General features: G+C 46.2%; 1 protein-coding gene across 1 annotated transcript in view; it reads left to right on the forward strand.

Moving 5' to 3' along the window:
• Positions 1-13058, forward strand: part of kiaa1109 (KIAA1109 ortholog) — a 244713-nt gene that overhangs the window by 159151 nt on the left and 72504 nt on the right. The window contains exons 47-50 of the mRNA XM_056296251.1: positions 9-606; positions 1070-1268; positions 8024-8287; positions 8966-9059. Coding sequence (XP_056152226.1) covers positions 9-606; positions 1070-1268; positions 8024-8287; positions 8966-9059 — 1155 coding nt within the window. The remainder of the gene's footprint in view (positions 1-8; positions 607-1069; positions 1269-8023; positions 8288-8965; positions 9060-13058) is intronic.

The following is a 13058-nucleotide window of genomic DNA, read 5'->3' on the forward strand; positions in this document are numbered from 1 at the left end:
CTCTCTAGACAAGGGATGGTCAACCTCCCTCCATTAGATTTTAAGCCAGCTCTGCTGATAGAGACGTTCAGCCTGAACGCAGTGGTGACGGAGAAATCAACCAGCACCCCACAGGGTCCGACTGCTGCCCCACTCTCATTCCATGACCTAAGTCGTCGCCACTACAACACCTTCCACTGCGACTTCACCACTGCCTGCCAAGCCATCAGCCAGCGTGTGGACATGGCTCTAGTTCGCCTCATCCACCAGTTCAGTACCATGATTGACGACATAAAGGCCACGCAAACCGACATCAAACTCAGCCGCTACACAGCTGGCTCCGCCTCCCCCACGCCTACGTTCAAGGCCAGGCCTTATCGTCATTTCAGGTCGTCTGACTTAAGCCGCAGTTCACGAGGCAGTCTCAACGGGGCAGGCCGCAGCGGGACCCAGACACTGAAAAGTAAGAGAGGGGTGGGAGGAGGGGGAGGAAGTGGAGGGGTAGGAAGTGGAGCAGTTGTTGGAGGGCAGCCTCTGAATGGACCGCCATCAGGAATGGACACTTTGGGAAGAAGAGAGCCCAGGGGACGCAGCTCGCTGGGACGTTCAGAGCGACGTACTTCCAAGGTAGTAAAAACTGTCAAAGCGGCTTTACTCCTAGCGCATGAGGTCATCAAAATAATTCTTTGTTGGAGTAACTTTTTTCTTACAGATATCATAAATTCTGAAAATATCATGATATGAAATTGAAATTAGATCATTTAGATTAGAGCAATTAGAACAACATACCAGCTCTTTGACAAAATCTAACAAATAGGCATGGTTTAGCAAAGTAAATACATATACTAGATGCCATTATCTTGCTACCTTACTTTACAATTGCAATACTGATATATATATATATATATTCCCCTCCTCATTAGTTGAGCACTCAACACCATTGATGGTTTCGAAAAAAACCACTATACGTATATATATATATATATATATATATATATATATATATATATATATATATATATATAGTGATATATGTGCTTGTATATGTTATATCTGGGGTTTTTTCTTCATTATATTGCACAACACGTAGGTGTCAAGGAAGGGTTCTCGTGATGTGGCAGACCACATGGCAATCCAGATGGATGACTCAGACTCCATCACGGTATCGGAGCAGAGCGAGCCATCAGCAGAATGCTGGCAGAATATGTACAAGCTCCTCAATTTCTACTCTCTCATTTCTGATCCCACTGGCATCCTCGACAAAAGCTCCCCAGAGAATTGCCTCTCAGGTATGATTCAGCTGCCATGTGTTTTTTACTTTCTCATCGTTCATCTGGCATTCTTTTCTTCCCTCCTTCCTCTCTTCCACAGCTATAGTTACCTGTAAAAACTGGAAAAGTAGCAGTTTTATTTTTTCCTCCCAAAAAGTAAACGTGTATGTGTGTATGCTGTGAAAAAGTTTTTTGCCCCCTTCCTTATATCCTCTATTTTTGCATATTTGTTACTCTTAATAATTTCAGATCTTCATGCAAAATATCAATAAGAAGAAGAGAACCTGAATAAACTCAAAATTGTGTTTATAAATGATAATTTTATGCAAGGAAAAAAGTTATCCAACACCAGCTGACCCTGTGTGAAAAAGTGATTGGCCCCGTAGTGACTCAGTCCCCCAGTTAACCAAATGTAACTGATAATTGGATTCAGTTAGAACAGACAGACTTGATGACTGCCAGCCCTGTTGAGTGTAAACATGACTTATATAGACCCTTACCATCAGTGTGACATAGGCTACAAGGTGTCAGCGGGCAGCACACTGTGCTGCCATCAAAAGACATTCCAAGAGAGATGAGAAAAACATGGTTGCCATATATCAGTCTGGAAGGGGTTTCTAAGGCACTGGGACTCCAGCGAACCACAGTTAGCCCTTTTCCACCAACAGGGAACGGGTGCAGTGCCGGTTCGCAAACCCTTTTTTGAACGGTTCAGAGCATTTCAACCAAAAATAAATTGGTTTGGAACCCGAAATTTGGTTCCGAACCGGCAACAAAAAATGGCAGGTTTTTAAGCGCGAACCGAGACGACATCAATGGGTGCATGACATTCCAGAGGAAGAGGAGAGGAGATAGTCTAACGGTAGATAATGGCGAAATCGTCAGATAACCAGGGTGCGCAGTAGTCAGCTGAGGAAACTCAGTATTTGGTTGTTATCTGGGCATCTCACGAGTTTCAGGAAAAACTAGAGAGTAGCACGAGAAAAAGTAAGCTGTATGGCGAATTAGTAGAAGAGATGGCCAAGAATGGGTTCACTCGAACACAAGAACAATTTATCAACAAGTTAAAAAAAAAATTAAGAAGGACTACCGGGACGATATAAAAGAGTTGTCCAAAAGTGGAGCTGGACGACGTAATAATATGATGCTATATTACTGCTAGCTAGTGGGTCTCAGTGGGATGTAGCTAATGTTTACATCCTGTGTGCAGCGCACGAAGTCCCCTGTTGATGACGCACAACGGTTCCACTAAAGACTGGTTGAAACGGGGGCCCGTTCGCCACACAACATCAACGTTCTCGGAATCCTGAACGGAACTGGTGCCTGAACCAGAGCTACTTTGGTCGAAAAGGGCCAAGTGAGAGCCATTGTCTCCAAATGCAGAAAACTTGGGAGATTGTGGGATCCACTACCCCTGAGATACCACTAGATGTCAACCTTCACCCATTCTTCATGCCCCGTCACTAATCACTATGTGTTATTGTCACCTGGTACATGTTCACCTAGAGTTAATTTGACATACCTGTTTTCTCCTATATTTAAACCCCTCCCTCCCATCACTCCCTTGCTCAGTTTTCACGGTTCTTTTACCGTGGTTGCTATGTTTTTCATGACTACACTTTCTATGTCCTTCGAGGTTCATAATCTTCCTTGCTTTGCAAGTAAGTTTTCGTTGTTTGAGTTAACGTCTTCAAGATCTTCTCCCCTTTTGTTATATACACTACCGTTCAAAAGTTTGGGATCACCCAAACAATTTTGTGTTTTCCATGAAAAGTCACACTTATTCACCACCATATGTTGTGAAATGAATAGAAAATAGAGTCAAGACATTGACAAGGTTAGAAATAATGATTTGTATTTGAAATAAGATTTTTTTTACATCAAACTTTGCTTTCGTCAAAGAATCCTCCATTTGCAGCAATTACAGCATTGCAGACCTTTGGCATTCTAGCTGTTAATTTGTTGAGGTAATCTGGAGAAATTGCACCCCACGCTTCCAGAAGCAGCTCCCACAAGTTGGATTGGTTGGATGGGCACTTCTTTGAGCAGATTGAGTTTCTGGAGCATCACATTTGTGGGGTCAATTAAACGCTCAAAATGGCCAGAAAAAGAGAACTTTCATCTGAAACTCGACAGTCTATTCTTGTTCTTAGAAATGAAGGCTATTCCATGCGAGAAATTGCTAAGAAATTGAAGATTTCCTACACCGGTGTGTACTACTCCCTTCAGAGGACAGCACAAACAGGCTCTAACCAGAGTAGAAAAAGAAGTGGGAGGCCGCGTTGCACAACTGAGCAAGAAGATAAGTACATTAGAGTCTCTAGTTTGAGAAACAGACGCCTCACAGGTCCCCAACTGGCATCTTCATTAAATAGTACCTGTTAGAGCCTGTTTGTGCTGTCCTATGAAGGGAGTAGTACACACCGGTGTAGGAAATCTTCAATTTCTTAGCAATTTCTCGCATGGAATAGCCTTCATTTCTAAGAACAAGAATAGACTGTCGAGTTTCAGATGAAAGTTCTCTTTTTCTGGCCATTTTGAGCGTTTAATTGACCCCACAAATGTGATGCTCCAGAAACTCAATCTGCTCAAAGAAGTGCCCATCCAACCAATCCAACTTGTGGGAGCTGCTTCTGGAAGCGTGGGGTGCAATTTCTCCAGATTACCTCAACAAATTAACAGCTAGAATGCCAAAGGTCTGCAATGCTGTAATTGCTGCAAATGGAGGATTCTTTAACGAAAGCAAAGTTTGATGTAAAAAAAATCTTATTTCAAATAAAAATCATTATTTCTAACCTTGTCAATGTCTTGACTCTATTTTCTATTCATTTCACAACATATGGTGGTGAATAAGTGTGACTTTTCATGGAAAACACGAAATTGTTTGGGTGATCCCAAACTTTTGAACGGTAGTGTACCTTTTCAAAGTTTAGAAATCGTCAGCATTTTTGTATACCATCCTTTTGTTTGCTCCTGCTTTTGTTTCATAAGTAAAGACTGAATTATAATTTAAAGTCTGGTTTCCATCTGCTATTATTTGCACTTGGATCCAACCCGACTTCGAGATCTGAACAGAAAACTGAGCCAGAAATAGACTTGGCGTAAAGAAAGCAGATCCTGTTGAACCCTCTCCAGCCACAGCCAGGACCTGCGGTCCATCAGGGATTCGCTGCGAGAGATGTTGGTCGCTTTCCAGCAGCTGGTGACTTCCTAGCAACAGACTGCCCAGGCTGCCACCAGGACACACACTCTGGTGGACACAGAGCATGACTCCTCAACCTAACATGAGCCCACATCTCTCCGCTGGAATGTGATGTGGAGAGTTCCTGTCCCAGTGCCCCCTCATCTTCAGGCTCTAGCCCCTCTTCCTTCCCTCAGACTATTTCAGATGTCAACCTGTCCTATCAGTGGGGTGTTCTCCTTTTGATATTACAGTCCCCCATCTCCTTCACTGCACTGGATGGTAGACCTCTTGGGTCAGACAATATTGTGCAACGCACCATCCCCATCCAGTTCCATGTAGGACAGAACCTCACAGAAATTATACAACTGTAATTAGTTAAATTTCCTGACTCCCCCTTGTTCTCGGTCATCTTAACTAGTTACCCATAATCCCTTAATTGATTGGCATTCTGGCAAAATACTTCGCCGGGGCACTATCTGCAATGCTCATGCTCAGCCCACTCCATCACTCCCTGTCCAGTCCCTCGTCACAGCATCCAGCCCCAGTCCCAGAACACCCCTACGGAAGCCAAACCAGATCTTCACCTGGTTCTTCCTGTTTACTGGGATATCGGGGAGGTTTTTTGCAAACAGCAGGCCAGTGAATTGCCTCCTCACAGACCCTACAATTTTGCCATCAACCTCCTCCCGGGCACTACCCCTCTGTGGGGAAGACTCTTTTCCCTCTTATGGCCTGAAACCCTCACCATGGCCACCAATAACGAGGAAGCCCTTGCTGCTGGCCACATCGGACCCTCTGCTTCACCTGCTGGAGCCTGCTTCAGACCCTCTGCTTCACCTGCTGGAGACTGCTTCTTTTTCATTGTGAAGATGGATAGGGTCACTGCCCCTGCATTGACTGTAGGCGATTGAACCAGATCACAATCAAGAATCCTTACCCCGTACCTCTTATGACCACAGCCTTCAAATAGCTACAAGGCACCACTGTATTTTCTAAATTAGACCTGTGCAACGCCTATCATGTCATTTTTATCTGGTAGGGTGATGAATGGAAGACCGCCTTCAGCACCCCCCACAGACACTACGAGTACCTTGTCTTGTCCTTTGGGCTCACTAACGCACCTGCTGTTTTCTAGGCTTTTGTCAATGATGTCCTGAGGGATATTTTAAACACTTCTCTTTTGTTTACCTGGATGGCATATTAATTTTTTCCAAGACTTTCCCCAACCACAAACAACACATCCGGCAACAAGTCCAATGCCTCCTTGACCACCGGCTATTTGTGAAGGTAGAAAAGTGGCAACTCCATGTGGGCATCATCTCCTTCCTGGGGTTTATCGTGTCCAAGGGGGAATTGAGGATGGATCCAGCTAAAGTGTACACAGTGCTCATACCAAAACTTATGAGACGCCTCAGAAAATACAGTCTCTGCTGTGCTTTTTTGAGGATGCAATCGGTGTTGCGAGACCATGTGAGGGTGTCTGTGATGTGTAAACCGGGAAATCTAAAACTGTCCACAATTTCAACAGGTGAACCATTGATGGAAATAGGAATGTGATCTTTCTAAAGTCAAGAATGATTTCTTTTCTTATTGACATTTAGAGAGAGGTTGTTTTCATGGCCCCATATGGTTAAATCTTCCACTTCCCTCCAATAGGCCCTCTCATCACTAACTTACTAGTCCGATCACTGTGGTGTAATCTGCAAATGTAATTACAACATCCCTGTATTTTCTCGTGCGGTGGATCAGTGAGTCGATGTCTCCTTCACTCTTGGCGTACAGCTTGATGTAATAATCTATGTACAGGAGGTGACTGATGGTTACCCCACTTCTGAACTTGTAGCCATATTCACTCTTTGCGATGATCTGACTGAGAGGGTTCAGGCCTATGCAGAACAGCAGCAGGGATAGCGCACCACCTTGGTATATACTGCACTTGATGGTCACTTGTGCGATGGCCTTGGAGTTGGCCTCTAGGTTTGTTCTTCTGATGCTAGCAGCTGGTTCATTTGTGCTGCCAGGCAGTCACGGAGTGCTTTTTCCTTCTTCAGCTAGTAGGCGTGGATCATGTTCGGTCCCAGTGCTGTCCAGCTCTTCATGCTTGAGACTCAGTGTTGTGTTGATGTCTGCTACTACTTTTTATTTCATCAATCCATTCTGTACCTCTTGTTAGCCAGCTAACATCTCTGGGCTGCCTTCATCTTGTCCTCCATCCTTCTTCTCCATGAAGGGTCATCTCTGCAGCTTGTGCTCTTGGAACTTGTTCTGCTTCTAGCGTGGGAAGATGGCGGCGTGAACTCACGTTTGCAACGGCCTCACTCAGTGCCCTCCATGCAGTGTCTTTGTCCGCGTGTGTCTGGGTTTGTGTCTTTGTCTGATGGCTGGGAGAGCTGGTGCTGGATCAGCTGGGGGAGCTTGCTCTGCTGCGTCCTGTGGGCCCGGGGACCGCGGCCTTGCCCGGAGCTATGCCCAAAGAGGAAACACCGCGGGCGGTCTGACAGGACGCGGAAGTGGGACAGGCTAAACTAACTGCTAGCCTATGTAGACCAGCAGTTCCAACAGTTACCCTGGCTGGCGTTCGCTCTTTTGGACAGTGAATTCTTTTAATTTTCTTTTTTTTTTTTGGTGTGTGTTGGATATATGTGTTTTTGGAGTTTTTGTAGTTTTTTTTTTTTTTTTTTTTTTGTAGTTTGGATATGTGTGTTCTTGTAGGTTCCGAATGTGTTTTTAACTTTGAGTTGCGCTACTGTGAGCTGAGGGAAACGATGAAACGACAAATAAATGTTCCTGATTCCTGACTCCTGATTTACATTGTCTTGGCAGACCAGCGGTTCAGTTTTGTTGAAAGCAACAAGTTAGACCAACTGTGAGATGTGGGTCGTTTTCATGACAACTTAAGGATATACAGCGCAGAAAATATTAAGTTTAAATTTGAGGAAATCAAAGAAGTTATTAAATCAATGCAGAGTGGCAAGAGTCCTGACGCTGATGGGTTCCCCACCGGATTTTACAAGAAATTCAGTTTCACCCCTATTAAGAGAGATGTACACAGACTCCTTCAGTGATAAATCTTTACCCCCTACTCTAGGAGAGGCTACTATTTCACCACTCCCAAAACCAAATAAAGACCCGCTTAACTTTCCCTCATATCATCCTATATCATTAAATGTAGACTTTTAGAAAGTACTTTCTAAAATACTAGGGTGTTGGTCTCCTACCCATCATAGAAGCACTCCAGCAACTCCATGTTCTCGGTTTTTGTGTCCATGAGTGTGTTGTTCCAGTAGCCCACTTGTTGGTTGCTTGGTTCTGGTTCCCCAACACCTGACACGGACCTTGTTAATCTGGGCGACGTCCACGCCAGTAGGGCTGTAGTTATATTTCTCTCACCCGTGATCCGAGGTAGGCTTGTGTATAGCTTTAGGAGTCTAAGCCTGAGGACTCTTACTGGAGGCTTGCACTGACTGCAATTCCAACCCCGGTCTCTTGGGCCACAGACGGTGTCACTACCTTATATAAATATATAATTAGTAATGCTTTTTTAAATTTTGTATGAACATATTGACTTAAATGTCTTTTTATTTTTCAGATGGTGGGCGTAGGGCATCAGAGCCCCTCTGTAAAGTGATCTTTGAGAACGAGCAGCAAGACTCCACAGCATTTATCAAGCCGCTGGGTGCTGGTGGGCGGCGGCGTAGCCTGGTGAGCTCCGAGCCACAGCATGTCACTCTTATTGTGTTTGGCATTGGCATGGTGAACCGCACTCACTTGGAGGCGGACATTGGTGGACTGACTATGGAGGCGGAGCTGAAGAAGATCCACGGCAGTTTCACACTGAAAGAGAAGATGAAAGGTGAGACGCACACTGTCTGGGTGAGTGTGGATGGAAATGGACAGTTCGTTGTTCGTCCTTAACACAATTTCTTACCACCACATTGAGTTTGTCCTTTAACCTTCTTGGCAAGCTTTTTCAGGCATACAAATATAAGTGTTGAGGCGTCCGGGTGGCGTGGCGCGGTCTATTCCGTCGCCTACCAACATTGGGATCGCTGGTTCGAATCCCCTTGTTGCCCCCAGCTTGGTTGGGCGCCCCTACAGACACAATTGGCCGTGTCTGCAGGTGGGAGGCCGGATGTGGGTATGTGTCCCGGTCGCTGCACTAGCGCCTCCTCTGGTCGGTCAGGGCGCCTGTTCGGGGGGGAGGGGGAACTGGGGGGAATAGTGTGATCCTCCCACGTGCTACGTCCCCCTGGTGAAACTCCTCACTGTCAGGTGAAAAGAAGCGGCTGATGACTCCACATGTATCGGAGGAGACGTGTGGTAGTCTGCAGCCCTCCCCGGATCGGCAGAGGGGGTGGAGCAGAGACCGGGATGGCTCGGGAAAGTGGGGTAATTGGCCGGATACAATTGGGGGGGGGGAGGGGGAAACAAACCCCCCCCCAAAAAAACAAAACAAAACAAAAACAAAACAGAAACCAGATACAAGTGTGGACTGGGTGTGCGGTGCCTCATGACAGTGTGTCTTGTGTAGATATCCTGCACCAGAAGATGACCGAGACCTGTGCTTCTGCCCACATCGGAGGGGTAAACATTGTGCTCCTGGAGGGGATCACTCCGGATATCCAGTACGTACGGCTTTATTCCAGCCCGGTGAAACTCAGGCAGGGCTCGGAGTCTTCTTACTTTCAGCTGACTCACTTCCCAGTGTGGGTGTTTTGGAAATGTACAAGTATGAAAGTGTGTTTGTGTTTCATCCTGTGAGCAGTGTTTGTCAGTGAAGCCTCAGTACTGACAGCTGGGCAGCCATGCTGGTACTGCTGCTTTGGTGTGCGTGTGTAAATGAAGGCATGTCTATGTATGTTAAGGTTGTGTTGTGGTGATGAGTACTTAAACATGAATCCAGACATGTGGTCCTCTACAGTAGCATGTGTCTGTCCAGCATGTGTGTCCAACATGTATGTCCAGCATGTATGTCAAGCATGTGGATGTCCAGCATATGTATGTCCAGCATGTATGTCCAGCATGTGGATGTCCAGCATGTATGTCCAGCATGTGGCTGTCCAGCGGTTCCAGTGGTTTTGTCGTTGTTGAACAAAAAAGACCCATATAGAAAGTAAACCCCGAACATATCGGTCAGAATGTGAACGGTCGTGTAGGAGTAATCAAGAAGACATTATTTGTATGAAGCACTTCTGATTGGTCGCTGAATAATTCTATGGGATCAGAAAAATGCTATTTTGTCAGTAAATAAATATAAAACAGCTGCTTTTTATAATTACAAAATAAAGCTGGTGTTTTTTACTAAATGCAGAGAAGTTAAAATCATTGCAATCTTTTTATTTTTAATTACTTTATTGATCCCCATGGGGAAATTCTTCCTCCACATTTAACCTGTGCTAGCTGTGTAGCTAGGAGCAGTGGGCAGCCGGCGTGCAGCACCTGGGGACCAACTCCAGTTTGTCTTGCCATGCCTTGCTCAGGGGCACAAACCGGAGTATTAACCCTCACATGCATGTCTTTCTGATGGTGGGGGAAACCGTAGCACCCGGAGAAAACCCACCACAGACACAGGGGGAACATGCAAACTCCACACAGAGGACAACCCGGGATGGCCCCAAGGTTGGACTACCCCGGGGTTTGAACCCAAGACCTTCTTGCAATGAGGCGACAGCGCTAACCACTCTGCCACTGTGCTGCCCAAATTTTATGAAGTATATTATCTCTTTACAGTCAAAATACACCATCGGGCTTCATTTCCAATTCAGTCTTGATCCACAGTCATACAGGAAAATGAATTAGAGATGCGTGGCTCAGCAGAGGGACACATAAAGCAGCCAAGCTTTCTTTTACAGGCCTGCGAGGACTTGTTTAAAGTCTCCTAGCGATCAGGTGTACAGTAAACGAGTGTGTCATTCAGGGGCACGAGCCTTTCCCTGGACGGCCCGGTGGCACAGTGGTTAGCGCGGTTGCCTTACAGCAAGAAGGTCCTGGGTTCGAGCCCCGGGGTCGTCCAACCTTGGGGGTTGTCCCAGGTCGTCCTCTGTGTGGAGTTTGCATGTTCTCCCCGTGTCTGCGTGGGTTTCCTTCGGGTGCTCCGGTTTCCACTTCAGCTGTTCAGTCATACTGAGGTCCACGTCAGCTGTTCAGTCATACTGAGGTCCACGTCAACTGTTCAGTCATACTGAGGTCCTCATCAGCTGTTCAGTCATACTGAGGTCCTCATCAGCTGTTCAGTCATACTGAGGTCCTCATCAGCTGTTCAGTCATACTGAGGTCCTCATCAGCTGTTCAGTCATACTGAGGTCCACGTCAACTGTTCAGTCATACTGAGGTCCACATCAACTATTTAGTCAAACTGAGGTCCTCATCAGCTGTTCAGTCATACTGAGGTCCACGTCAGCTGTTCAGTCATACTGAGGTCCACGTCAACTGTTCAGTCATACTGAGGTCCACATCAACTATTCAGTCATACTGAGGTCCTCATCAGCTGTTCAGTCATACTGAGGTCCTCATCAGCTGTTCAGTCATACTGAGGTCCTCATCAGCTGTTCAGTCATACTGAGGTCCACATCAGCTGTTCAGTCATACTGAGATCCACATCAGTTGTTCAGTCATACTGAGGTCCACTTCAGTCATACTGAGGTCCTCATCAGCTGTTCAGTCATACTGAGATCCACATCAGTTGTTCAGTCTCCACTTCAGTCATACTGAGGTCCTCATCAGCTGTTCAGTCATACTGAGGTCCTCATCAGCGGTTCAGTCATACTGAGGTCCACATCAGTATTGGCAGTGTAACAGGTGTTGGATGCATTTTCCAGACAAATGACAGAAAGACAGGTTTATCTCCAGCATCCATCTACCGACTGTAGTGTCTGTATTGTCAGTAGGTAGTCACTGTTAAACTGTGTGTGTTTTGTTTACGTTTCATCTTGTTGTGCCACTTATTTGTATGTGTTTATTAGTAATGAGGTATACATGAGGCTTTGTGGTTACACTTTAACAGATTATTAACAGCAATAATGGAATCTTAAGTGGAATAAAGGCGTCCTGTTAGAACTTGTTAAAACACAGCGTCCAGGTAGCATAGCGGTCTATTCCATTGCCTATCAACACAGGGATCGCCAGTTCGAATCCTCGTATTACCTCCGGCTCGGTCAGTTGTCCCTACAGACACAATTGGCTGTGTCTGTGGGTGGGAAGCCGAATGTGGGTATATGTCCTGGTCGCTGCACTAGTGCCTCCTCTGGTCGGTCGGGGCACCTGTTCGGGGGGGGGGGGACTGAGGGGAATAGCGTGATCCTCCCACGTGCTACGTCCCCCTGGTGAAACTCCTCGCTGTCAGGTGAAAAGAAGCAGCTGGTGACTCCACATGTATCGGAGGAGACGTGGTAGTCTGCAGCCCTCCCCGGATCAGCAGAGGGGGTGGAGCAGAGACTGGGACGGCTTGGAAGAGTGGGGTAATTGGCCTCCGCTTTCATCTTAGCACCTTTTTTTTACCCCCCCCCTTTTCTCCCTACTTGTATCCGGCCAATTACCCCACTCTTCCGAGTCATCTTGGTCTCTGCTCCACCCCCTCTGCTGATCCGGGGAGGGCTGCAGACTACCACATGTCTCCTCCGATACATGTGGAGTCACCAGCTGCTTCTTTTCACCTGACAGTGAGGAGTTTCACCAGGGGGACGTAGTGCGTGGGAGGATCACGACATTCCCCCCAGTTCCCCCTCCCCGACCGACCAGAGGAGGCTAATGCAGCGACCAAGTCATATACCCATGTCCGGCTTCCCACCCACAGACACGGCCAGTTGTGTCTGTAGGGGCGCCCAACCAAGCTGGAGGTAACACAGGGATTCGAACCGGTGATCCACATGTTGGTAGACAATGGAATAGACCACTATGCTACCTGAACGCCCATCTTGCCACTTTCTTATCTTTGTGGCTGGCTACTTGATGTGCTTGTAGAAGACAGTGGATGTTTGTACCTAATGTGTGTGGGAACTATTTCACCGTCTCTTTTGCTCTTTTTTTACATCCCTGCTTTCTCTTCCTACTACTTGCATAGACTGGAGGATTTCCCAACTTCTCCCACCAGCACAGCTAAACAAGAGTTTCTGTATGTCACTGCAACCATCAAGGGTTTCCACCTCCTGACACACACAGCACATTACAGCACTGCTGCCTCTAATGCCCATCTTCCATTCCTCACGTCATTCCATGTGATCTGACAGTGAATCATCCTCTGACAGCTGTTATTTTACCCAGATGTGACATCAGTGTGTGTTTCACATCATCTTCATCAGTGGCAGAGAGTGATCAGGCCATGTGATTGTGATAATTTAATGAGTGCAGAAAGCTGAATTATTTTTTTGGCTGTTTTAGAATTGACTAACAGTCTGTTTTACCATTTGTTCAGTCTGTCTCCACTCTTTCCTGAAGCCTTGATTGTATAAAAAAACACATTGTAATTTCAGATTCATGAGCTAAGAGTCGATCTGCTTACTGTGAGAAGAAAGAAACTGGTTTTCCTGCATAACGAAAATTGCAATTGGCTGTGATGTAGATAATTCATCAAATCATTAATGGAAAGGGGCATCCGCTTAGCGTGGCGGTCTACTCTGTTGCCTACC

The sequence above is a fragment of the Lampris incognitus genome, chromosome 16, assembly GCF_029633865.1.
Source record: "Lampris incognitus isolate fLamInc1 chromosome 16, fLamInc1.hap2, whole genome shotgun sequence".
NCBI classification, from domain to species: Eukaryota; Metazoa; Chordata; class Actinopteri; order Lampriformes; family Lampridae; genus Lampris; species Lampris incognitus.